The 24,412-nt window shown below is 44.2% G+C and overlaps 1 protein-coding gene across 3 annotated transcripts; it reads left to right on the top strand.

The window, feature by feature from the left end:
* Positions 1 to 259: 259 nt before the first annotated feature.
* Positions 260 to 23,439, top strand: LOC101672135 (cytochrome P450 27C1). 3 transcript variants are annotated; one of them, XM_045066521.1, is made up of 9 exons: positions 260 to 843; positions 6,600 to 6,721; positions 8,067 to 8,266; positions 9,554 to 9,763; positions 11,496 to 11,659; positions 15,921 to 16,087; positions 17,283 to 17,361; positions 17,647 to 17,850; positions 21,900 to 23,439. In XM_045066521.1, exons 1-9 carry the CDS (start codon positions 430 to 432, stop codon positions 22,014 to 22,016), a joined length of 1,677 nt encoding a protein of 558 aa, XP_044922456.1. In that variant the 5' UTR covers positions 260 to 429; the 3' UTR covers positions 22,017 to 23,439. The 3 variants fall into 3 exon arrangements, with proteins under 3 accessions (XP_044922456.1, XP_004777846.2, XP_004777844.1); XM_004777789.3 differs by having other exon boundaries at positions 261 to 843; positions 6,527 to 6,717; XM_004777787.3 differs by having other exon boundaries at positions 739 to 843; positions 6,600 to 6,717.
* Positions 23,440 to 24,412: the final 973 nt, after the last annotated feature.

Here is a 24,412-nt window from a genome sequence, read left to right on the forward strand (position 1 = left end):
TGGTAAAATAATAGTGTGGCCATTTTACAATGTCACGAACTACGTGCACAAATGATCAACATATTTGTATGTTGAATTATAACTGTATAGCTTGAAATCATGAAGAGCTGTTTCTAAACTATATATACATAAAAAATGAATTAGATTTTTCGGGTGTACTCTCCATAGTAATTTTTAAGGAAGAAAGTACTTTTAAAAAACCCAGTCGATTTTTCTTTTTCTTCCTTACTTTTTTTTTTCTTTTTTTTTGGGCCATGGTCGGAAGTGGGGTTGAATGTAAAATTTTGTGGTTTCGAAGAACGCTTAAGTGGCGAATTAATGTGATGTGAAGGAAAGCTAACCGCCTCATTCCCTTGCAGTCTAATCACAGACCACCCCTTTTTTCCAGCCTTAGGGGAGGGAGCCTTTAATAATGGTCTGTGTAAACTGATGCCCAGGCGGTATGAGTTCGAAGAAGCGCTGCTCGAACACGTTGAAGCGGAGCAAAGAGCAACCCCCAAGGACAACAGCTCCCCAAACAAAAAAATTGCTTCGAACAACCAACCCACCCAAACGGATGCAATGGCTCTGCTGGCGCGAATCTTGAAAGCCCCTGTGAGCCCGGCGCCCGGGCGGGGCGGGTTCCTGGGCGCCGGGGCCCCGCGGCCGTCCCGGCCCGAGGGCGCCCGGCTGCCGGCGGGGGCGCGGGCCGAGGACAAAGGAGCGGGACGGCGGGGAGCGCCGCGGGCCGGGAGCCAGGCCGAGGGACCCCGCAGCCTCGCCGCCATGCCGGGGCCCCGCACGCTCGCCAACCTGGTGGAGTTCTTCTGGAAGGACGGCTTCAGCCGCATCCACGAGATCCAGGTAGCGGCGCGCGCGGGGCCGAGAGGGGAGCGGGCCAGGGCGCTGTTCCTCTGAGCTCGGAGAGCTCGCGCGCGCCGGAGGGCGTCTGGGAGGAGGCACCGCGGAGGGTGCCCGAAGGGACTCCAGGGAGGGGGCACCGCGCGGGGGACGCCGGGGGCGTGGTGCTAGGCCCTGCCGGCAAGGGGACGTCAAGGAGGGTCGCCCAGTAGGGACCCCGAGGAGGAGGCACCGGGCAGCGACGCCGGGCGGGGGTGGGGCAAGGAAAGTGGCTTCAAGGAAGGGCGCCAGGGCGGGCTCTCCGGGCTGGGCGCGCCGGGGAGAGGGCTCTGGGGAGTGAGCGTGAGGAGGGCTGCCGGGGAGCAGTCCCCGGGTAGGAGACCTCGCGCGGGGTTGGGACGTGTGGAGCCCAGCTGGGGGAGTCGCCGTCCCGCCTCGGGATGGCCCCGAGGGGGGCCCAGAAGAGCTCCTTTTCCCGCGGGGGTGTCGGGTCCCGGCCCCGGAGGGCTGCGAGCAACTCTGAGCATTCAGAGCACCGCGTCTACGCGTCGAAGTCTTGTTGAGTCCGTTTCTGGTTCCTTTTGCTTGTGTTTTGTAAATGAAAACAAACACGCTCCCCCTCCCCCAAAGAGCCGAGGTCCGGAGGACACAGGTTGGTTAGCCTCTAAGTGATGGGGTCGCTACACGAATGTAAATGATACTTGGCTGCAAGCCATGACAGAGGCAGGGACCTAGGAAGAACCCAGTCGTTCCAATAACCTGTGGGAGTTTTGGGACCGGCTCAGTCTACTGTTTCTTATCTTGACCCTGAGTTTTGCCTTTCTTCCCTCATCACACATTGCGCCCTTCATTGCAAGGCGACCCTCCACCTTCGTTCGCTCTGGCAGCTGCTTCCTCGTTGGACTTCTTCATTGTCTCAGGGCTCCCACCCAGCGCACACTTATTTCTGGGACCTAGGCCTTATGACCACCCTCCCCCCACCCCCACTCCCCACAGTCCCACTTCCTTCTGTCATCCTTCAAAGCACTTCTCAGGGGGAAATCTGTGACCACCCACCCGAACTGCTGTCATGGTCATTCATTCGTTCCCTCAACCGAGAAGCATACATGGTGGTGCAGAGGCCCTGATTGGGCTGGAGAAGCAGAAACTTCATTGGGAGAAAACAACAGTAGAACTCAGGAGCAAGTTTAATTTGATTGAAATTCCAGCCCCTCCTCTCCATCCCCCACACCAACCCTACACAGTGTTCTGCCTGACATGCTTCTAGGAGTCAGAAATGATTTTCTCTCTTTTCCGTGTGGAATTTGAACATAAGCTATCAGGATGGTAGTTTTCAAATGGGATAAAACATGTTTTGCTATTGATTGTGGGCAAGGCATTGCAGCTGGATTTTTTTTGTTTCTTTTCTTTTCTTTTTTTTCCTTTTACCTGCCTCTGGTCCATCTGGTTTTGTCCTCACAGTATAAGCCCACAGTTGGTTCCTCAGCACAGGTTTCTTCGAGAAGCTGACCATGTTTAAAACCTGCCTCTCTAGCAGGAGCCACCTAGGGAACCACCTCTCCACAACTACAAAGTGTCTCAGTTCAGAAGGGTGTTTTCTCTGCATCTGGCCTGCTTCCGGCTATCACCCTACAGGCAGCCCTCCTGCCCAAGGCTCAGACGGCGCCTATCACCGTGATCAGTCCCGAGTGGTAGCACCACCTGCCAGAGGATAGTCATGGAACTAACTCATCTGAGCTTTCCTGAAACAGGGTAGACAAGCCCCAACTGTTCCCAGCTCTGTTGTCCTTTTGGGCTCCCCTTTTCCTTTATTCTCCAAATAGCACTCATTTGCAAGAGCTAGAATCCTCCTGAAACCCCTGTGAGGACCCTAGGGAGTGCTTGATGGCCTTGGGTTACCCCACTGCAGGAGTGCTCAGATTGCTCTAGACTGAATAAGGTTTTAGCAAGCCCATCTGCCCTGTTCTTCAACTTGCTCCTGTGGCACTTGTAGGCAGAAGACAGTTACTCTGCTACCATTACCTCCAGTATACTTTATTCCACTTGTGATAACACAGTGTTAGCTCACGGGTCATCTGTATGGTTCAAGTCTTTCCCACACAGGTGGAAAAGACCCAGGTGTTGGTTGAGTGACTTGCCTGAGGTCACACAGTGGCAGAGCAGACATCCCCACCTGTGTTGCCAAAGACTGGTTTCAGATGTGATGGAGCAAGAGGGCCCTGTGTTCAAATGTTAGCCCTGCACAGGCACCTGTGGAGTCTTGACCCATCATTTATGCTTTCTGGACCTTAATTTCCTTGTCTGTACAGGAGTCTGACAGTCCTCATCCATCTCACAAGTTATGGTGAGGTCAAATGAGATTAGGGCTGTGGAAGGGCTTTGTAAGCTATAATCATAACATGTAAATACTAATAATGAACACTTTTAGAACTCTTTTCAAAGTCCTACACATGAGGCAGTTCTATTATTTGTCCATTTCTCAGGTGAGGAAACTGAAGTACAGTGTGTAAAGTTGCCTAGCTAATGCACGTTGAGCTAAGATTCAAACTCCAGTATCTGTGCTTCTAATGTCCGGACAAATTCTAAGTACTGGGACTGACTGTATGGTTCTGTGGTCTGCTAGCAAAAAAGTGCTGTACGGTATCTGGGTCATCCATCTTGTTCTTTCTTGTGCCTGGTTGATTGCTTCCTTGGGCTCAGGATACCCATTCAATAGCTGAATTTGTTTGGGGAGTGACCCATTTCCCAGTAGTTTCAATCCCATTTCCCAGTAGTACAGTCATCTCATCCATGGTTCCCATTCAGAGACCCAGCGGAACACCTTTCAACTGAGTCTGAGTTTCTTCATATCTGGGTGGGAGGACTTCACCCAGGTTGATAAGGAAGTGAGTATCTTCTATCTGAAGAGTAGAAGAACGGAAAGACAACAGCCCCTCTGGCCTGTTATTTCTGAGGTTAAGAAGAGGGTGATAAGAAATGTTGGCAGATGCAAAAGAGAGACTTAGTCATTTTCTCTATATGCTCAGCCCTGGCTCTGCCATGCTGACCTAAGGCAAGAGGCACTCTCTCTCTCTTTTATTTATTTATTTAAACCATTTACATTTATTGTGATTTCTCTTTGTCTTTTGGTACTCGCGCTATTGAGATATAATTCATATACCATACGACAGTCACCACAGTCAATCTTAGAACATGTTCATAACCTTAAAAAGAAAAAAAAAGAAACCCCATATTGTTTCTTTTAACTATCACTTCCCAACTCTCCATCCCTCCAGCCATAAGCAACCATTAACTTACTTTCTGTCTTTGTAGACTGGCCTATTCTGGACATTTCATATAACTGGAATCATAGCATGTGGTCTTTTGTGTCTGGCTTTTTTCACTTAGCATCACGTTTTCAAGGTTCATCTATGTTGTGGTGTGTACCAGTACATCATTTCTTCTTACGGACAAATAATACTCCAGTGTAGAGGCATACTACATTTTCCTTGTCCATTCATCAGTTGACAGAACATGGATCATTTCTACCTTTTTGCTAATTGTGAAAAATGCAGCTGTGAACATTCAGTATAAGTTTATTTTTGTATAGATATATGTTTTCATTTCTTTGGATATAGATCTAGGAATGGAATTGCAGGGTCAAATAGCAACTCTAGTTGAAACTTTGAGGAACTGCCAGACTATTTCTCAAAGTGGCTGCACTATGTACATTCCAACCAGCAAGTGTAAGAGGTTGTGATTTCTCCACATCCTTGCCAGGGCTTGTTCCTAGCTATTCTTTTGATTATAACCACTGTAGTAGGTGTGAAGTGGCATTTCATTGTGATTAGGATTTGCATTTCCCTGATGACTAATGATGTTGAGCTTCTTTTCATCTGCTTATTATCCATTTGTATATCTTCTCTGGAGAAATGTCCATTCAAATAATTGCCCATTCTTTAATTGGTTCATTGTTTTATTGAGTTGTAATAGTTCTTTATATGTTTTACATACAAGTCCCTTATCAGATATGTGCTTTGCCAATATTTTCTCAATTCTGGGGATTATCTTTTACTTTCTTTACAGTGGCCTTTGAAACCCAAAGTTTTAAATCATGATGAAGTCCAATTATCTACTTTTTTTTTTTAAAGATTTTATTTATTTATTTATTTGACAGAGGACACAAGTAGACAGAGAGGCAGGCAGAGAGAGAGGAGGAAGCAGGCTCCCTGCTGACCAGAGAGCCCAACGTGGGGCTCGATCCCAGGACCCTGAGATCATCACCTGAGCCAAAGGCTTAACCCACTGAGCCACCCAGGCACCCCCAATTATCTACTTTTTCTTTTGTTGTTCATGGTTCTAGTTTTATATCTTAAGATGCCATTGCCAAATTCAAGGTCATGAAGATTCACCCCTATCTTTTCTTATAAGAATTTTATAATTTTGGCTCTTACATTTAGGACTTGAACGCTTTTGAGGAAATTTCTCACATATCTCATATATCTCATATCTGGTATGAAAGAAGGGTATAAATTCATTCTTTGCCTTAGATATCCACTTGTCCCTGCACCCCCATTTGTTGAAGAGACTATTCTTCCCCAAATTAATTGTCTTGGCACTGGCACTCTTGTGGAAAATCAGTTGACCAGAGATGTGTGGGTTTATTTCTGAATTCTCAATTCTACTCCAGCAGTTTAGATGTTTATCCTCATGCCAGTACTATGCTGTCTTGATTACTGTTGCTTTTGTAGCAAGTTTTGAAATAGAGAAAAGGGAAGCCTTCAACTTTGCTCTTTTTTTCAGGGGTTTTTTATATTGGTCCCTTGCATTTCCATATGAATTTTAAGCTTGTCAATTTTCTACAAAGAAGTCAAAAGAAATTGTGATAGAGATTGTGTTGAAACTTTGGGTCAATATGGGGAGTATTCCCATCTTAATAATATTAAGTCTTCCAATCCAGGAACATGGGAAAGCTTCCATTTATTTAGGTCTTCTTTAATTTCTTTCAATGGCTTTCAAAGTATAAGTTTTGTACTTCTTTTGTTATCTAAGCATTTTATTGTTTTTGATGCTGTTGTAAATGGAATTGTTTTCTTAATTTTCTTTTTGGATTGTTCAATGCAACTGACTTTTGTATATTGATCTTATATCCTGCAAGCTTGCTGAACTTGTTTATTAGTTCTGATAGTTTTTTAGTGGATTCCTTAGAATTTTCTGTATGGGAGATCATGTCATTTGTGATTAAATGTAGCTTTAGTTCTCTCTTTCTAATCTAGATGCCCTTTCTTTCATTTTCTTGATGGGGGCCATTTTTATAGGTTCATTAGAAATTGCCTGCAGAGGGCTCTCTCTCTGCAGAACAGGGTGACAGAGCTGCTGAGGGTCTGGGACAGGCTAGCAAGTCTTTTTGGCTCAGGCTCTGCAGTTCATCTCCATCCATAATGACATTTCTCTCTTGTTGCTCCACAGAGCTAAGTATTGTTAAAATCATGCTCTAAAGAATAAGAAAACTTATGTGAATCTGGTTAATGACGTGGAAGTACATTTATCTTAGGAATATGTAAATGTACAACTCTGATTCAGCTTTGTATAATGTAGAGCTTTCCTCTGCCCCAATTTTCTACTCCCCTAACACCCAGAAATCTTTATGTCAAAGGTATATCATATCTGTATTTTTTCCTTTTTTGGTTTCTCCATGGTATTGCAGCAGAAGCACACACGGGAATATGGAAAAATCTTCAAGTCTCACTTTGGTCCTCAGTTTGTAGTATCTATTGCAGACCGAGACATGGTGGCTCAGGTGCTCCGGGCAGAGGGGGCCGCGCCCCAGAGAGCCAACATGGGGTCCTGGCAGGAGTACCGACACTTGCGAGGGAGATCCACCGGGCTCATCTCGGCGTGAGTATGTGGCCCCGGTGGGCTGTGGCTGGGAGGCCCCTGCTTGGATACTTGGCTTTGAAAACCAGTCTTTAATAAATTGCACACCTCCCAGTGGCATAGTGGCAAAATGGCCTCTGCGTGATCTCCTAAATACTGGTGCCAGAGGGCCCATCCCTTCTCCTCTGGGAAGAGGTTTGATGGCAGGGACAAGGTCAGGTTGCACTAGCCTGAGAGAAGGGAAGAACTGTTTCTCAAGCAGTGCTCCAAGGCTGTCAGTGTCCTCTCTGTGACAACGAAGGGAGGGAGGTTCACAGAGCAGATCTGTGGGCAGAGGGGGAAGGAGCAGCTGCTTTAGGAGACACCAAAGAGAGGCTAAGAGCCTTCCTGTGTGGATCGCTATGTGATGCTGTTCCTATCTCGTAACAGGCTATGATTATTGTTTGTAAACAAGGCTTACCAACACCTCTGTGCCCCTAAGAGCTAATCAGCACAATTCCATGCAGGAAGGAGAACACAGAACACCTGTGGATCCCGTGGTCTAAATCCCTTTGGTTTAGAAATTCCATTTGTGATTCTTTTTTCATATATATGCCCTATACATGAATTGAAGAGAAGTACAACCATAGGTTTCTCCAATGAGGTAAATAAAAGCTGGGACTGGGACACCTTCTCCCCACTGATCCAGCCCCAGAAGGGAGTGGCCAAATGCTGCAAAGGCTCTCGCTCTCTGTGCCACGCGTTGAGGCATCCACTATCCACTCTCCTCCCAGGAGCTCAGTTCAGGGCTCAGGAGTTCATACACATAAACCTTTTCCTCTTTTGCTAATCTCAACAGCCTCGTGTCTCATTATTATATTTCTGCAGGGTTTTTTCAAAGGAAACCATCTCACTTTCTTTTTTTAAATTTTTTATTTATCTTTTAGATTTTTTTTTTAAAGATTTTATTTATATATTTGACAGACAGAGATCACAAGTAGGCAGAGAGGCAGGCAGAGAGAGAGAGAGAGAGATGGGGAAGCAGGCTCCCTGCTAAACAAAGAGCCTGATGTAGGGCTGGATCCCAGGACCCTGGGATCATGAGCTGAGGCAAAGGCAGAGGCTTTAACCCACTGAGCCACCCAGGCACCCCTCATCTCACTTTCATAAAGATGATTCCCAGTGGGATTTTTCCCCTTCCAAGTTTGCTTTGAGGGGAACAGACTACAAGGCTGAAGTTCTCCCCTCCTCTTGCGCAGTATCTTAATTCTATTTGGATCGGCAGATCTTGTAGGCTTTTTATTGCTGGGGAAATTCTCAGAGGTTCCCTGAGTTCTTTTCCAGGATGTCAATGGAAGTAAGATGATTTGAAACTCACTTTATTCTTCTAGGGAGGGTGAACAGTGGCTCAAGATGAGACGTGTACTGAGACAAAGAATTCTGAAACCAAGAGATGTGGCCATTTTTTCAAGTGAAATCAACCAAGTTATTGCTGATTTAATTAAAAGAATCTACGTCCTCAAGAGCCAGGCAGAAGATGGAGAAACGGTGACCAATGTCAATGACCTTTTCTTCAAATATTCAATGGAAGGTGAGGCGAAGTCAGAGGGTAGATGGCAGAAATGGTAGTTCTCATCCACTGGGCATGCCCTATGTCCCTGGTAGGCACTGGGCTGAGCCCCGCACATACACACCCATATCCCTCATGGTGCTGACTTAGCCAGGGGTACTGTTACTGCTGGTTTACAAGTGGGGAAATTGAAAACCCGCCCCCATTTTAAGTGGCAGAAACTTAATTTCGAATCCAGGTCTTTTTAACCCAAGAATCATGCTCCTAATTCCTGCATATTTTGCTTTAGCACAGTTTGTAGAAAATAGTAGGAGATTAGAGGGCATCTACTGCAGTCATTCTAGCTTTTAAAATTCATGTGGGATGGGTAGGGTATTCCCATCCACGTCCTAAAATCAAAAATCAAACCCCAAATGTAGTTATTGAAAAGTCCCTGCCCTCTCTCTCCTGACGTGGGGAGGTCACCAGTTTCTTTAAAGGATACATGTGAATACTCTTTTTTCTTTTTTTGCTCAGAGGGAGAGAGAAAGCACAAGCAGGGGGAAGGGCAGGCAGAGGGAGAAGCAGGCTCCCTGCTGAGCAAGGAGACAGGATGCAGGACTCTATCCCAGGACCCTGGAATCGTGACCTAAGCTGAAGGCAGATGCTTAACACTCTGAATCACCCAGATTTCTCTAATTTTCACTTAAACAAAATAAAACAAAAACGTAACAGTAGAGAACTAAACTTCTTGTTTTGTACTTTTGTACTCTATCAGCATTCTCCTTTTTTAAAAGTGAGTTTACCTTAGTTCAAATTTAATTTTTAAGTTAACTTTTTAAAGTTCTGTTAATGGTCCCTGAGCAGAGTAACAAAATCAACAGAGAGTTGTAAACACAGTGGAAAATCTTGCTTTTTCCTGATTCATTGAGACTGTTTCCTCTACTCCTGTGACTCTCTGGGCCTGGGGCTCCCCACTTCATGGCCCAGAGGAGCCACCTTTCAATTCCCTAGCGTTGCAAGTGGCCAAAAGGTTGGGGCCTTTGCATCCTGGGCCTTGAACAAACCCAGGGGAGGGGGCGGTGGGGGCTGCTCTACGGCTGAACCCTGCCAGACAAAAGGAATGACCCGCCAACTTGCTTCCTATCAGCCCTGAATACTCAAGCCCTGGAGCTCAGGACCTGGTAGAGAAAACCTCTGGTGATACAGCAGAACCTCGCTGGAGGAAGGCCCCTTGATTGCTTTTGCAACTTTTATGGCTAGATGTTGCCTGTTGATACTATGCGTAACGAAAAAGGAGAGGGTCTTTCAACTCACTTTCCTGTGCAGGAGTGGCCACCATCCTTTATGAGAGCCGCCTGGGCTGCCTGGAGGACAGCATCCCGCAGGCCACCGTGGACTACATCGAAGCCCTGGGGCTCATGTTCAGCATGTTCAAGACCTCCATGTACGCGGGCGCCATCCCCAGGTGGCTCCGCCCATTCATCCCAAAACCTTGGCGGGAGTTCTGCAGGTCCTGGGACGGACTCTTCAGATTCAGTAAGAGAAGAATCGAGGGGCCCCTGTTGTCTCACGGGTTGACCCAACTGTGCGGCTTGCAGCGTATCTGAGGCTTCTGCCGCTGGAGGGGTGACACTGTGGGAGGGTGGCCTGGTGTGGTTGTGTGCTGTTACTTGGACCTGTTATCTGGTTCAGCTTCTCAGATGACAAGACGCATGTGGGTTGCTACTATCAGCAACACAACCGATTTCCCATTTTTGAATTCTTTTCATTGTGACAAACATGCTAGCGGTGATATGCAAGTAAATGTCTAAGGGAGATGATGTCTTTGGTCCAATGATTCTGTCAGTGCTTGAAGTGCAGACAGCGTTTTGGGCCTGTGCACTTTCTTTCTTTCTTCCTTTTTTTAAAAAATTATTTTTGCTAACATATAATGTATTATTTGCCCCAGGGGTACAGTCTGTGAATCATCGGACTTACACATTTCACAGCACTCACCATAGCCCATACCCTCCCCAATGTCCATAACCCAGCCACCCCATCTCTCTCCACCCATGGAACCCAGGAACCCTCAGTTTGTTTCCTGAGATTAAGAGTCTATTATGGTTTGTCTCCCTCCCAATCCCATCGTTTCATTTTTTCTTTCCCTACCCCCCACAACCTCCTCACCACCTCTCAAATTCCTCATATCAGGGAGATCATATGATAATAGTTTTTCTCTGGTTGACTTACTTCGCTCAGCAGGATATCTTCTAGTTCCATCTACATAGTTGCAAATGGCAAGATTTTGTTTCTTTTGATGGCTGCAGAGTATTCCAGTGTATATATATATATATATACCACATCTTCTTCATCCATTCATCTGTTCTTTCCATAGTTTGGCTATTGTGGACATTGCTGCTATTAACATTCGGGTGCAGGCCTGTGCACTTTCACTCGAACATTCTCATTTGCAGCTTTTTGGAAAGAGTCAAATTCCTCTTTTTCTTACCTGGTGAAGCAAACAAGGAAAATATACTTTGTTCAAACCCAGCAAAGCAAGATTAGTTTTCCTACATAGCTAACCAAGGATTTCCGAAAAGAAAAGATTTGCAAAATGTTTGTTAGAACGATGTTTTCAGAACAATACTAACGTTGAAAGAAGTGTCCCATAGTGTCTTTTGAAGGCCAACATTCATTTGAATATGTAAGTTCTGATGGATTGAATGTGGCACTATCTTTTTAGGGTAACATAGCCTTTACTTTCACTCCATTCTCCCTTCTGGAAACATGGTAGGAAAAAAAAAAAGAAAAGGAAAAAAAGAAAGGATCTGTAGTCTTATTACTCCAAAGCTTTCCTGGTTCTTTGATGAGTGAAGCAAACATTTGCAAGTGTCTTCTGCATTATTTTCAGAGAGGAAGAGATATCTAGCTTGTCTTTAATTTTTTTTTAAAAGGTTTTATTTATTTGAGAGAGAGAAAATGAGCATGAGGTGGGGGAGAGGAACAAGCAGACTCCCTGCTGAGCAGGGAGCCTGACTACGGACCCTATCCCAGGACTCTGGGATCGTGACCCGAGCAGAATGTAACTGACTGAGCTGTGCAGGCGCCCCCTGTTTTTAACTTTTCATTCATTTATACAAACAAGCATGTGGATGAGCTTCCCAGGTTGACAGCAAATTGACCTGGGTTTCGTTTAGCTTTGGAATCTGCCACAGATTAAGTTGCTGGAAAGATGAAGAGGTTATTCTCAGCAAAACTTCTTTCAAAAGAAATAACTGTTTTCAAACAGGCCAAATCCATGTTGACAACAAGCTGAAGGACATACAGTCCCACATGGACAGCGGGGAGAGTGTGAGAGGGGGGCTGCTCACATGCCTCTTCCTCAGCCAGGAGCTGACGCTGGAGGAGATCTACGCCAACATGACGGAGATGCTGCTGGCTGGCGTGGACACGGTGAGTGTCTTGGCCTTTGTCTCTTCTCAATAAGCAAAGCACAGCTGAAGCCAGGAGCCTTCCTGAGTAATCTCATACGTGCATAACGTGTTGGTGCTAACAACTTCTGCTTCACAGCTGAAAGTTTCCAGGAGAGAACTCCAACTTTTAAATAATATACATGTATTTTAAAACATAAAACCATAATTCTGCAAAAAATGTAAGTTATCACGCACACAAAGTAACAATATGTTTTAAAGCTTAAAAATCATTCCCGATTGACAAATCTTGGTTATTGCTTCATAATACAAAAAATGAAGAAGCCACAGACATTAGAAACATTATTATTTATCATTTAAAGTATTACAGGTCACGGAGAACTCCCCAATTCATTTTATAAAGCCACCATCCCTTTTAAACCCAAATGTGCTAAGGAGAGCATAAGGAAAAGTTTAATTAACAGTTTGACTTATGAATATGTGTGTCTATCGGTCTTAAATAAGATGCTGATGAATAGATGTATTGTGGCAGATGAGCAATCTACTATGACCAAGGAAGGGTGACTATCAGAATGAACAAAGCACAGCCAAGAGATTGGGTGGGAATTGCATCCCATGTTGTTAAGTGAGAAATGAAGATGCTGAAAACTGTGTATGTTGTGCTCCTGTTGGTAAAACAAACAGTGGCCTGGCCCCTGCTCATCTGTGTGCGTGTCCATATCTGTACATGATTTTAAGAGTGTGGAGCAAAGTATGGAGGGAGCACACTGGGTTGTTAACATGGGTTACCTGCCTGGGGAAATGGGAGCCACGTTTCCCTCCAAAACATATGTGTGATGGGATACATTTATTCATGTATGAAAAATGATATACATGTGGGTATATATACAGAGAAATTTTAAAATTTGCTAAAAATGAAGTAGTGAAACAGGAAAAAGCAGGGCTAGGCTTTTAGTATTTGGTGGAGGAAAAGTTAGTTGAGTGAAATAATTAAGATCTGCCTGATGCTTCACTATTTCCAAAGCCCTTCAAAACTAAACAACTAGGACATGGGGAGATGGAGAGGAGAAGGGAGCTGACGGAAATTGGAAGGGGAGGTGAACCATGAGAGACTATGGACTCTGAAAAACAACCTGAGGGTTTTGAAGGGGTGGGAGTGGGGGGTGGGAGGTTTGGGGAACCAGGTGGTGGGTGTTGGGGAGGGCACGGATTGCATGGAGCACTGGCTGTGGTGCAAAAACAATGAATACTGTTAAGCTGAAAAGAAAAAAAAAACAAGAAAAAAAAACTAAATAACTAAGCTTTTTCCTTTACAGGAGTGCTTCTTGAACTTGAATAAGGCACAGACCTCCTCTTTAAAGGAGGTCTGTTTTGTTTTTGTTTTCTTGACCACATAAATTTTTAATGAGGTATAATTACATTAACAGCTGAGGTAACAACTTGCATAGGTATTTAAATGAACGATTTTAAACTTTAGCCATTTAATACTGAAGCTGTATTTTTGGCATAAATGATTTGTCTGTTCAGAGATAAATTCTCATTGCACTTCATGATCAGCTGCCCCAATGATTGTTCTCTGAAATTTAAGTAAAATTTGCTAATAGAGGTCCTTTTTAAGCTTATACTTAATAGATGATCAGTAGCCGAGAACAGCATTCCACAGGATATTATCTTTCATTAAGATTTCAACCTGTAGGGAAACCCCCTTAAAAAAGGATAAAATGATCTTCCAGTGGATAACCCTGAGCTAAGATGTTAAATAGCTGATCTATAGAGGTTAGTGAATAGTTACCAGCAGTTGGATTTTGAAGAAATCTAAAAACAAGATATAAGCTTGAGCCTTGCATACTTCATCCAAGGTGCACATGCTTAGCTTGGAATCATTGCAGTGTACCCAGAACCCTCCTTCAGAATTATAGCAGTAGGCAGTGTAGTGACCTGAGCCAAATCCTTTCCCATGGTGCATTACTACAGCAGATAAATCATAGATAAAACATTCTGGTCTGAGGGATTTCAGGGATTCCCTGCAGCAATAAGGTTCCATGTTTAGGCCCCACCCCAGGGTTGACATTGTTTTTATTATAATGTTACATAAACATGTAAAAGCAAAAAACTTAGTATAAATTCCTTATTTTTATGGATCTTCTTCAACAATAAAACAAGACATGTATAAAACTAACCAATGAAATCAATGTGATCAATGAAAATTCGAATCAGCCATGTGAATGTGAGGAGTGGTGTGGGTTTGCTGTAATGGGGAGGGGAGGAGCGGAGTGAATGGTGGGCCTGGCCTCTGAGAGGATTTGGGTGTGTTGTCCCTCCTGCTCCCTGGTGGTAATTAAGAGCATCACAGGAGGTGGAGCACAGAAAGGACCAGAGGCCCCTGAAAGGATCATCAGCAGACACGTTCTTATAATTCATATTCATTTTCTAAAATATTTCTTTAAAAAATTTTATTGCAGTATAACTTATGCAAAAGAAATGGCACCCTTTTAAACCATACAATTTATTATAACTTGTTGGCAGATACAGGATAAAAACAAATGTGATCATTTATGAAACCACCACCCTAATCAAGATCCTGAAATTTCCTTACTCCCATTTCATTCCATCTCTCCTGACCTGCCTGCCCCAGGTAACCGCTGATCTGCTTTCTGATGCTCAACATCAGTTCTCACTTTTCTAGAAATTTTTAGAAATAGAATCATACAGTGTGTATTTTGCATCCAGCTTCATTCAGTCAGCGAATGATTTCAGGATTAACTGATAGTTGCATATCAAAGTAGTTTATTCATCGTTTTATTGCACTTCACAGATAGATTTTTTTTTTTCAAATTAAATGTTTGTGGCCACCCTGCATTGTAGCAAGACTGTTGTCTCCATTTTTCCAACAGCATCTGCTCATTTTTTGTCTCCAAGTCATATTTTGTTAATTCTCATGATATTTCATTTTCATTATTATTATATTCATTCTAAAAATAGACAACACAATATTATATACATAATTTGTATTAGATATTGTTATATATAACATAAATATATATTATACATGATAATATATAATAGTAGAATCACTGGTCTGTGCTCAGTGGGTGATTAGGACTTGCTGAAAGCTCAGGTGACTGTTTGCAGTTTTTACCAATAAAGTATTTTTAAATTAAGGTGGGTAAGTTTTTGTTTTAGACATAATGCTATTGCATACTTAAGAGATTACAGTAAAGTATAAGCATGGCTTTTATTTGCACTAGGAAGCAAACAATTCATTTGACTCACTTTATTGTGATACTTGTTTTATTGTGGTAGTCTGGAACCCAACCCAGATTATCTCCAAGGTATGCCTATAGTATCCCATTGGATGAATATACCACATTTGGTTTTTCCACAGAAACATGACTGTAATAGAAATTTCTAAATTTTTTCCTTATCATTTATAAGGAAGAACTTGCACATTATATATATTATAGGTGAGCTTGCCCTCTAAAAACATATGATATCTATCACAGGGAAATGATATCAGTATGGCCTAATGACTTTAGATTTTTTTTTAGGTAAAAGTAAAGGCATTTATATTGTGGACTTCACTTGTTTATGGGAGTGAAATATAGTCACATAGATAATAAGGAAAATGTAGTGAAAGTCTTGGAACCTCAGAGAATAAGACAGAATTGTTTTCAATGACCAGAAATGTAATTCTTCAGTCTGAGATATGGTATTTTAAAAAATGGTACTGTTTTGAATAAATGATCTATTAAATCTTTATAGGTTGCTTTACTTGAGAAGGTCATGGAAACAGTGATCAAATTACCCCCTGCCCCCTATGAGCAAGTCCCGTCCAGTCACTGTGGCCCTGGCATTGCCAGACTGAACAGTTCCCAGGCTGACCAGCAGGCTCTGGCCCTTGCTAGCAAAAACCAGATGACATTTGCAAAGAAGGTCACAGAAAATTCCAGGCACAACTTCCAGGCTTGACCAGCATCCTTAGGTCCTCTCAGATGCCATTGAAGGGGACCGTTCTTACGTGATCCAAAAAAGTTTCAAAATAATGTCTTCTGCAGGGCTTCATTGAAAGAACATCTGAATCACACAGTTGATGTTACTTTCAAAAAAAAAATTTTTTTTTTTCTATCATGATTTAGGGAAAAATCAGCTTTTGCTTTGGTAAGGCCTATGAATGAACATGACTGCACATGTGCTTATGCTCACTTGACTTCCTGGCCGATGTTGCCTGTTGCTTAAATTCTTGGTTTTACCCATGTGCCTGTGTCTGCTGGTTTCTTTATTAGACATCCTTCACGTTATCCTGGGCAGTGTATCTCCTGGCAAGGCACCCAGAAGTGCAGCAGATGGTGTACCAGGAGATCCTTAAGAATTTGGGGGATAGGCACGTCCCAACAGCAGCTGACGTCCCCAAAGTCCCACTGGTCAGAGCTCTGCTGAAGGAAACACTGAGGTAAAAGGCTCCCCAAAATTCATGTCAAAAACTGTCTTGTGAGTCTCTGATGCTTTATCATCATGATTTAATTGGGTCCAAATGCACCAACAACCTGCAGTGGCCAAAGGAGAGAGTTTTAACTATCTTTTTTTCCTCTCTGCTCTTGTCAGAATAACAGAAAGACTGCTCTGTTTTATGGTCTGAACTGTTCATGTTCTTCATAAAGCTCTTTGGAACCATCACCCCATGACATCGTACCTGCTTTAGTCATTTGTTTTACCAAGTTCCCCAGCGTGCTCCTGGAGCAGTACTCCGTGGTTCCCATTCCTCTGAATGTAAAGCAGAGCAAGAGGGATTGATCAGGAAAATATTTTGGGCCCTTTGGCTGATTACCAAACCTGCTTACTGTTGTTCTTGTGTGGATATGCTAGTCGAACTGGCAACACCGAGTGGACTCACTCACTCCATGACAAGGCTTTACTGACACTCAGAAAAGGCTGGACGTGAGGGACGTGGGTGGCCTTGAGTGGGTTTGGGTGGGAGGTAGGATCAGGCGGCCAGTGAAATTTCTTCCTCCTTTGAGGTTCAGGGATTCTGAACCCCACGTTCCTCTGTGGAGGACCGCTGTGCAGAAGAGCTGAGATGGATTCATGGTATGCCCTACAGTAATTCTTTTAAACTTGACTTGATCATGGTGTTTCAAGTTGTGCCTCCTCAATCCATAGCATGTTGTTTAAGCTTGGGGGAAAAAGCTAGCTGTGTGTTTACTGGTATCTGTCAATTGCAATTTTGTTCAGAGTTTTTTCCAGATTGCCTCTCAGAGACAATTCAAACACTGAAGTAGAGCTTTTCTCAAAATGTGTTTCCTGGGTCCCTGAGCCCTGTGGCCTGTTCCTTGAGGAAGGGGGTCCCATGTGCACGGAAGTTTCCCAGACTCAGGATTATCCCTCCTGGGAACACAATAGCACGTTCAAAGCTCTGCTTTGTGTTTCGTGAACATTTTTGACCAGGGGACCTGCTTTCCCTTTCCTCAGGGTACTCGCCGGCCAAAGCTAAGGAACCACGCAGGTCCTCACAAGATTTTTTTAGGTGAAACTGGACCTTGTGTTACGTTTTAGAAAAATGAAAATGACAAGATGTCCAGATTTTTGAAAGTGAAGTAAAATACTTTAAAAGTGACTACCCAATCCTGCTCCTGTTGGTTCTTTTCCAGGCTGTTTCCAGTGTTGCCGGGTAATGGCCGAGTGACCCAGGAAGACCTGGTCATTGGCGGGTACCTCATTCCCAAAGGCGTGAGTATGGTTGCCAGGGTGTGGGGACTTGGGCTCTGCCATGTGGCTGAGCAGGAAGTCTGCTGGTATGTTTAGGAAGTCCTTGCACCCTAGCAATATCACTAGGTTCCTTTCCTTCTGCATGTATTTTATGATGAAGATGGGGCTTTGGAAGCAAGGACCCTTATGTGTCTCCTCCTAGCCAGAAGCATCTCGGGAGGGACCGGCCAACAGGGTTCTTGCTTCTGCCCTGCTTTTGTGTGATCCTATTCTTCATTCCTTTTCTCTTGCAAATGGTGCCTTCAGACCCAGCTGGCCCTCTGCCACTATGCCACGTCCTATGCGGATGAGAACTTCCCTCGGGCCAAGGAGTTCCGGCCAGAGCGCTGGCTGCGGAAGGGAAGGCTGGACCGAGTTGACAACTTTGGGTCCATACCCTTTGGGTATGGGGTTCGGAGCTGCATCGGGCGGAGAATCGCAGAGCTGGAGATCCATCTCCTCGTGATCCAGGTAGGTGGGTGGAGGCCAGACATCAGCCTTCTGCCTTGGCCTTGTTTCCTGGGCTCCATCAGACCAAGACTTGAATAGGAAAGGAGATGCATTTGGAACATTTGGAAAACTCAAAAGTAAGAGCTTCATGTTAAATCCTTTTTACATTTTAAAATGCCACCCCCTTGGGTCCCCTGACCACCCACTGAGCCTCTTTTCTCCTTGGAACCATGGAGCAGCAGTTTGGGCCCTTGGAGGCCTGAAGGACTGGGAAGTGGCCATGTTGTGCTGGGTCTACAGGGACCCAAGAACTCAGCTCTTGAGGAGCTCTCGACAGAAGTGAATGGGAAGGTGATACGCATGTCAAAAGGTTTCAGAGCAGCAAAGGCATTAGGAGGCTCCTTAAAATGCAGGTTCCTGGGCCTCCACAGAGATAGTAATTTGGTGGATCCGGGGTGGGGCTTCAGTGGGGGGTTCTGATGCTGGTGGTCACTGGGCACACTCTGAGAGACGTGTGAACCAGCCACTTACACAGTGCAGTGGTTCTCATACTTGTTTAGGTTGTGAAACAACAGGAAGGCTTGGTTTTTGTTGGAGAATACCTTACATTTAATCTCTTACTGTTAAAATAGATGCTTTTCTGCTTCTACTGTTTTGAGTTTGTGCCATAGCATGAGCTAAATTGTGTTTGAAGGAAATTTTATAAAATGAAAGGCTTAAAAAATTTTTTGTTAAGGACTTTATTTATTTGACAGCATAAACAGGGGGAACAGCAGGTAGAAGAAGAAGAGACTTTAGTAGAGAAAATTCTACTTGTTAGGTTTCCCTGCAAATTTAGGAAGACTACTGTTAACATGTCTTAGCCATGGAAGACCTTGGCCCAAGGTTTGGGAGCTACTGCCATTGACATTGCATTGGAAGAATGTAGAGATTACCTTGTGACCCAGGCTCCCCATTTTATTGAAGAGGCAACTGAGGCTCAGAGAGTTGGCGCCACTTGCCCCGGTCACAGAGTGGCAGGTACAGGGCATGATCCAGGTGTCTTGACTCCTTTCTACATTTCTACCATGTCATGGAGGTGCTTTCCTGCAGCCTCACAGATCTTAGAGCAGAACACTGAGAGGTTAGGACCTTGAAAGATGGCATGAGTGAGTGCAAGGTGCTATGGAAGCCAGGCCAGCCGGGGAGGTTGGAGAGGGATTCTGGATGGTCAGCACTTGGGGACAGCTCTTGAGAGGCTTCTGCTCAGCTGGGGAGTGGGCAGCCGGAGGTGTGGGAGTAGAGCACCTCTTGAGCTGGGTGGCTCAGATGGAGAAAGCCTGGTGATCGCTGTGTCAAACAGTCATCCCCAGCTCAGTTGGGATGCAGTGACTGCTGGCTAGGCTCAGTGGGGTTGTCACCAGTGCAGCCATTCCTGGGGACGGTCGGCCCTGTGGACATTGACCCATCTTGCTGCATCTGGGGTGAGAAGCAGCTCAGTGTGGTGGAGATGGGAGTTCTGGGGCAAGTGGACTCAAATCCCAGCTCTGCTGTTTGCTGGTTCTGACACTCTGGGCAGGTTTCTCAGCCACGAGGAGCCTATTTCCTTATTCATGAAATGAGCCAAATACCTACTTCTTGCGTGTGTGAAGACACAGTCTGTGCTGGAGAAGTGGAAGCTACTGTTGGCCATGCACTCTGAGTGTCTGCCCTTGGGTTTTTGGGAATGTCTCATGCTATAAAGTGCTGCCATAGATTCTACAGCCACATCCAGGACAGGAAGAGGCTTTCTACTGAGTCGGCCATGGGGTTTCTAGCCCTGCCTGGCGCTTCATTGGAAGAGGGTCAGGAACAGGGTGTTTGGTGGCCGCGATGGAGTTCTGTTTCTTGGTGCTATTAACATACAACTGTACCTGCTGGAGTTTTCCTGAGAGCCCTCATTTTTACTTGTGCAAATAGAGAAAGGGAGCATCATTATCTGTAATTGTCAAGGGGGTAAAAAAAAAAAAAAAAAAAAAAAAGAGAGGAGGCACAAATAAGCCATGCTAGGAATGAGAAAAGAGAAACAGCTAAAAATGCAGTCGCTGATTTTTTTAAATCAAGAAAATACCACAAATGACTTTTTTTGCTAATAGGTTTGAAGACTTAGATAAAGTGTACAATGTACTAGAAAACGTAAGTTGCCCAAATTGACTCGAAAGAGAACAGACCTCAGATACCAAATGCATGGAGTCAGCAGTAAGGAGATTTGCCCCTCCCAAATATTCCAGACCTGGACGGTTTCATTGTAAGTTTTATCAAACCTTCAATGAACGGGTAATCATCATCTTATACAAACAGAAACTAGGAAAAGGAAGCTTCATTTTTATGAGACTTGCATAGCCTCAATAGTCAAAACCTAGAGAGGGTAATATGGGAAAGGAAAACCACCAGCTAGTCGGATGTATTAACAAAGAGGGAAGATATCCTAAGTGAAAACTTGGCAAATGGAACCCTGCTGTGTAGGCAACAGAGATGCATCCCCAGCACATCAGGTTTATTCAGAAATGCAAGGATGGCCCACCTTAGGGACATCTGTTGATATCACTTGCCACAGTAGCTAATTGAAGGAGAAAAATTAAATGACCCCTCCCCCCGAAAGAATGATAACGCGCCACACACATTCGTGAAGAAAATCTCTTAGCAGTAACAGAAGGGCTTTCCTTAACAAGATAAATGGCGTCTCCCCCAGTAGGACGGGGAACATGCCTGTGGCTTCAGGAAGGGAAAGGACTTTAGTGGTGCACTGTCAAATGGGAGCAAGATCTTTGTCTCATGCAGAGAACTTTTAGAAGATACACTTTAGCTCCTTGCGACTTGAGATGCAAGAGGGGCTTTGTTTTTTGCTTGTACATTTCCTGTGTAGTTTGGATTTTTTTTTAGTGAGCATGGTGTTGCCCACTCAGAAATGCACGTTGGCCTGAAGGTGGAGGAGACCTACACATGAGTTCTTTTGCTATATGGGATGTGCAAGCAGTTCTGCGAAGTCAGAACCAAAGGTCAGAGATTAGGTGTTTTGCTGAAGCTATCTCCATGCCATAACATGTTGGAGCTGCCTAAATACGGTCATTCAGCTTGGCTCTTGAAATGTGACAATGGAGGAGGTCCAGCATATGTTCCCAGTCAGCCCTGCCCCTTCCCCCTGCCAGACTTCCCCTGGGGCCCCAGCCCACCTGAGAACCTGTCAAGGGGTCCTGGTTCTTTGCTTGAGAGATGAGGCGGGAGAGGGAGTCAGGGCTGGGCAGGGGTGGGCAGCCCTGATCCCATGTGACATTTTATGCTCTCCCAAACTGACACTTTGTTGGGCTGGACTTTATTCTGGACCTAGTGGGCAGCAGGGTAAGGGGCAGTAGCTAGTGTGCTGGTGAGCACGGCCCTTCCTCCCCTCCAGCAACCCATGTATGCTCTGACTTAGGCCTTTAGAGCAGGTTGCCTTGAGTTCCCTAAGGCAACATGACCTTGAACATCAGGCCAGGGCGGGTAGGTGGCGAATGTTATTGCTTTAAGCTGATGGATACTTTGGTACTCTCTAAAACTCATTGTTGAGGTACTTCCAGGCTGACCCTGAATGGTAGAGCTGGTTCTCTTTTTGAGCAGCAGAAATGAGAAATGTAATCAAAGGTACAGATTGAGAATATTTAAATTGAGGACATCACTGAAGGCTGTTTGGATGATTCACTTGCCAACAGCAGTGCGCTCCCCCAGGCCTCTATCATCCTGGGTTCCCAGCCGGTGGGAAACCTGGAACTTTGACCTTGTCCCTCTGTCCTCCTTCCTCCTTTGATTCCTTCTTAACCTTGACCTAAAGAGGAAGCAGAGGCGTTGGAGTTTTGAAATGGCTGAGAAAATGGAAGTCGTTTGAACATTGTGTCTGCAATGTCTTTGTCATGTGAGCCTCCCGGTTGTTCAGTGGACAGGCTGGGCTCCCGTGCAGGACCTAGGGCTGCTCTCAGTCCGTGGCCACCACAGGAAGAGGAGGGGCTCTCATTCAGAGCACTATGAGTCCTCTGCTGACTCTATTTTGAATCCCCCCTCTCTCTTTCTCTTCTTAGTTGCTTCAACATTTTGAAATCAAAACATCCTCTTGGACTAAAGCTGTTCCTGCAAAAACCCATGGGCTGCTGACGCCAGGGGGGCCCATCCATGTGCGTTTTGTTAACAGAAAGTGAGCCTGGATTTTTAAACCCAGCCAGCTGCCTGACACACACCGGTGTTCCAGTGTTCCTGATGACAGCAATGGAGAGAAACCATCACTTTTACAGGCTGTCTTCGTGATAAATTGCCCCCCTCTCCCCAGGTTCTGGGAGACTTGTACATCTTTATGCAAAGTAATTTGAAAAGATTATTGGACTTTGGCAAACCAGTGTAGCTTTTTCTTTGGAGAAACGACTGTTTAAAAAGGAGGGGCACTGAATCCTGGTGTCTCCTCCGTGGTCTTACCCTTGTGTTGTACTTGATATTCAATTAATTATAGTCTCCTATGCATTTGTGCAAGGAAGTGTTGTTTACTTACAAATTCTGCGCTTGAACATATGTCCTGTTATACTGCAACGGGACTCTATGTCAGGAGGCCAATGCAACTGTTTCTAATTTGAAGAGGGAACATACGAGTGTTTCTGTAATACTGTAAGTATGAGAGGAAAGCACCAGAATCAACATTTTATCCTGAGTACCGGTTTTAGATCCTGCAGAAGGGCTCAAAATTAATAGGACCATATTCTTATTTTTCTCTCCAAACTGGTGCTTCCTTTTCCAGTAAGAGCTCCTGAAGAAGTTGAAGATTAGCTTTTGTTTGAAAGAAATAATCAATAAAAAATAGAACTCCTGGTGGAATCCAGAATAATTGGGTTTTATGACCAAGTATAAACACTAAAAAGATGTATAAGAAAATCTGACTGTGGAATTTTATTGCCTCAGTTGAGAAAGATGAATTAGACAAGCAGCATGGAGAACTGTATAACTTTAGAACATTTTTATTTTAAGGAAAAATAAATATATAAGTGGACATGCTATAGATAAAATAATATTTTGATCTTCATGGTGTTGTTTTAAATATCTGAAGTGGAGATGTGATCCAGCTGTTGGTGCTTATGTAAGGCTCCAACCGGATGCTTAGGGCCTCAGGAGTGTTCGTTCATGCCAAGCTCTGTTGTCTTTCACGCTACTTGCTGATCATTAATAAGAAAAAGCACCGTTTTGTAACATTCTCCTTGCATAGTCATGCTTGAAATGGCTTCTTCTCAATCCCACAAATCTTTTCACACACTCCTTCCCCCAAATCACTTTCCTACTAATACATACCACACAGCTCCCCCTGCACTTTAGTTAGTCATGTCGCAAAATAACCCTTAAATAAAATAGAAATAATAGCCATTTCACATCCCGTCTTTGTTAAAGTACGTAACAACGTTAAATCTGTGTGTGAAGACAGCACAATTCTAGTCTGAGCGCTATGGAAACATGTATAGTTAAATATGAAATTATGTCATAATAACTGACAAGATGTTGGATTACTTTGAGATCTATAAACTTTTATAAGCTCGCTACAATTTTCTTCTGTTTGTAACTGAAATTAAAAAGTATTGAGACAAATGAAGCGACTTGAAGTGACCTCTTGCTCTACAATGCAACCCTCTTGGGCAGCGTGTCCCCGCCTGGTGATGGGTCTGTGGTGAAGACAGTGATAACACCCGAGCCTGCTGTTCTGTCTCACTGGACAGAGGGACAGACTGACCTTAGGAGCCTCCTGATGTGATGCAACAGGAAGCATGTGGCACCAACTACGTTGTTCTTACGGAAGAAATGGAAATTGTATCGGATAGGTCTGTAGATCTACTACCAGTTTGTAGGAAACACAGGTTATAGAGGGACTTGTTAAAACTCCAAGACAGATACCGTATGATCTCTCTCATAAGTGGAATCTAAAAACAAAAAAACAAATGACTAAACAAAAAGCAGAACCAGAACTATAAATACAGAGAAAAAAGTGATGGATGACTAAGGGTTGGGAAAAATGGGTGAAGGGGCCTGGGAGGCACAGGCTTCCAGTTCTGAGATGAAGAAGTTGTGGGAATGAAAGGCACAGCACAGGGAATACAGTCAGTGGTATTGTAGTGCAAGGCATAGTGAGGGTAGCTACATGTGTGCTGAGTGTAACATAATGTGTCAAGTTGTCCAATCCAAGGTAATATTGTGTCAACTATACTCAAATTAAAAAAATGGTTTTGAAATGAAAAAAAAAAGTGGTCTTTAATGGAAAAATTATTATTATTTTTATAGATATTATTTATTCATTTGAGAAAGACAGAGACAGAGCACAAGCAGGGGGAGAAGCAGAGAGAGACAAAGAATCAAAGACACCCAGCTGAGCAGGGAGCCCGATGTGGGGCTCCATCACAGGACCCTGGGATCATGACCTGAGCTGAAGGCAGAAGCTTAACCATCTGAGCCCCCCAGGTGCCCCTAAATGGAAAAATTACAAAATACACAACAGTTTAAAAAAAAAAAAAAACCAAAACCCAAAACCAAAACAGAAACAAAAGCAAAACAACTCTATGCAGAAGCC

The sequence above is a fragment of the Mustela putorius genome, unplaced genomic scaffold (genome assembly GCF_011764305.1).
Source record: "Mustela putorius furo isolate JIRA1106 unplaced genomic scaffold, ASM1176430v1.1 tig00003867_pilon_pilon_pilon, whole genome shotgun sequence".
Lineage (NCBI taxonomy): Eukaryota > Metazoa > Chordata > Mammalia > Carnivora > Mustelidae > Mustela > Mustela putorius.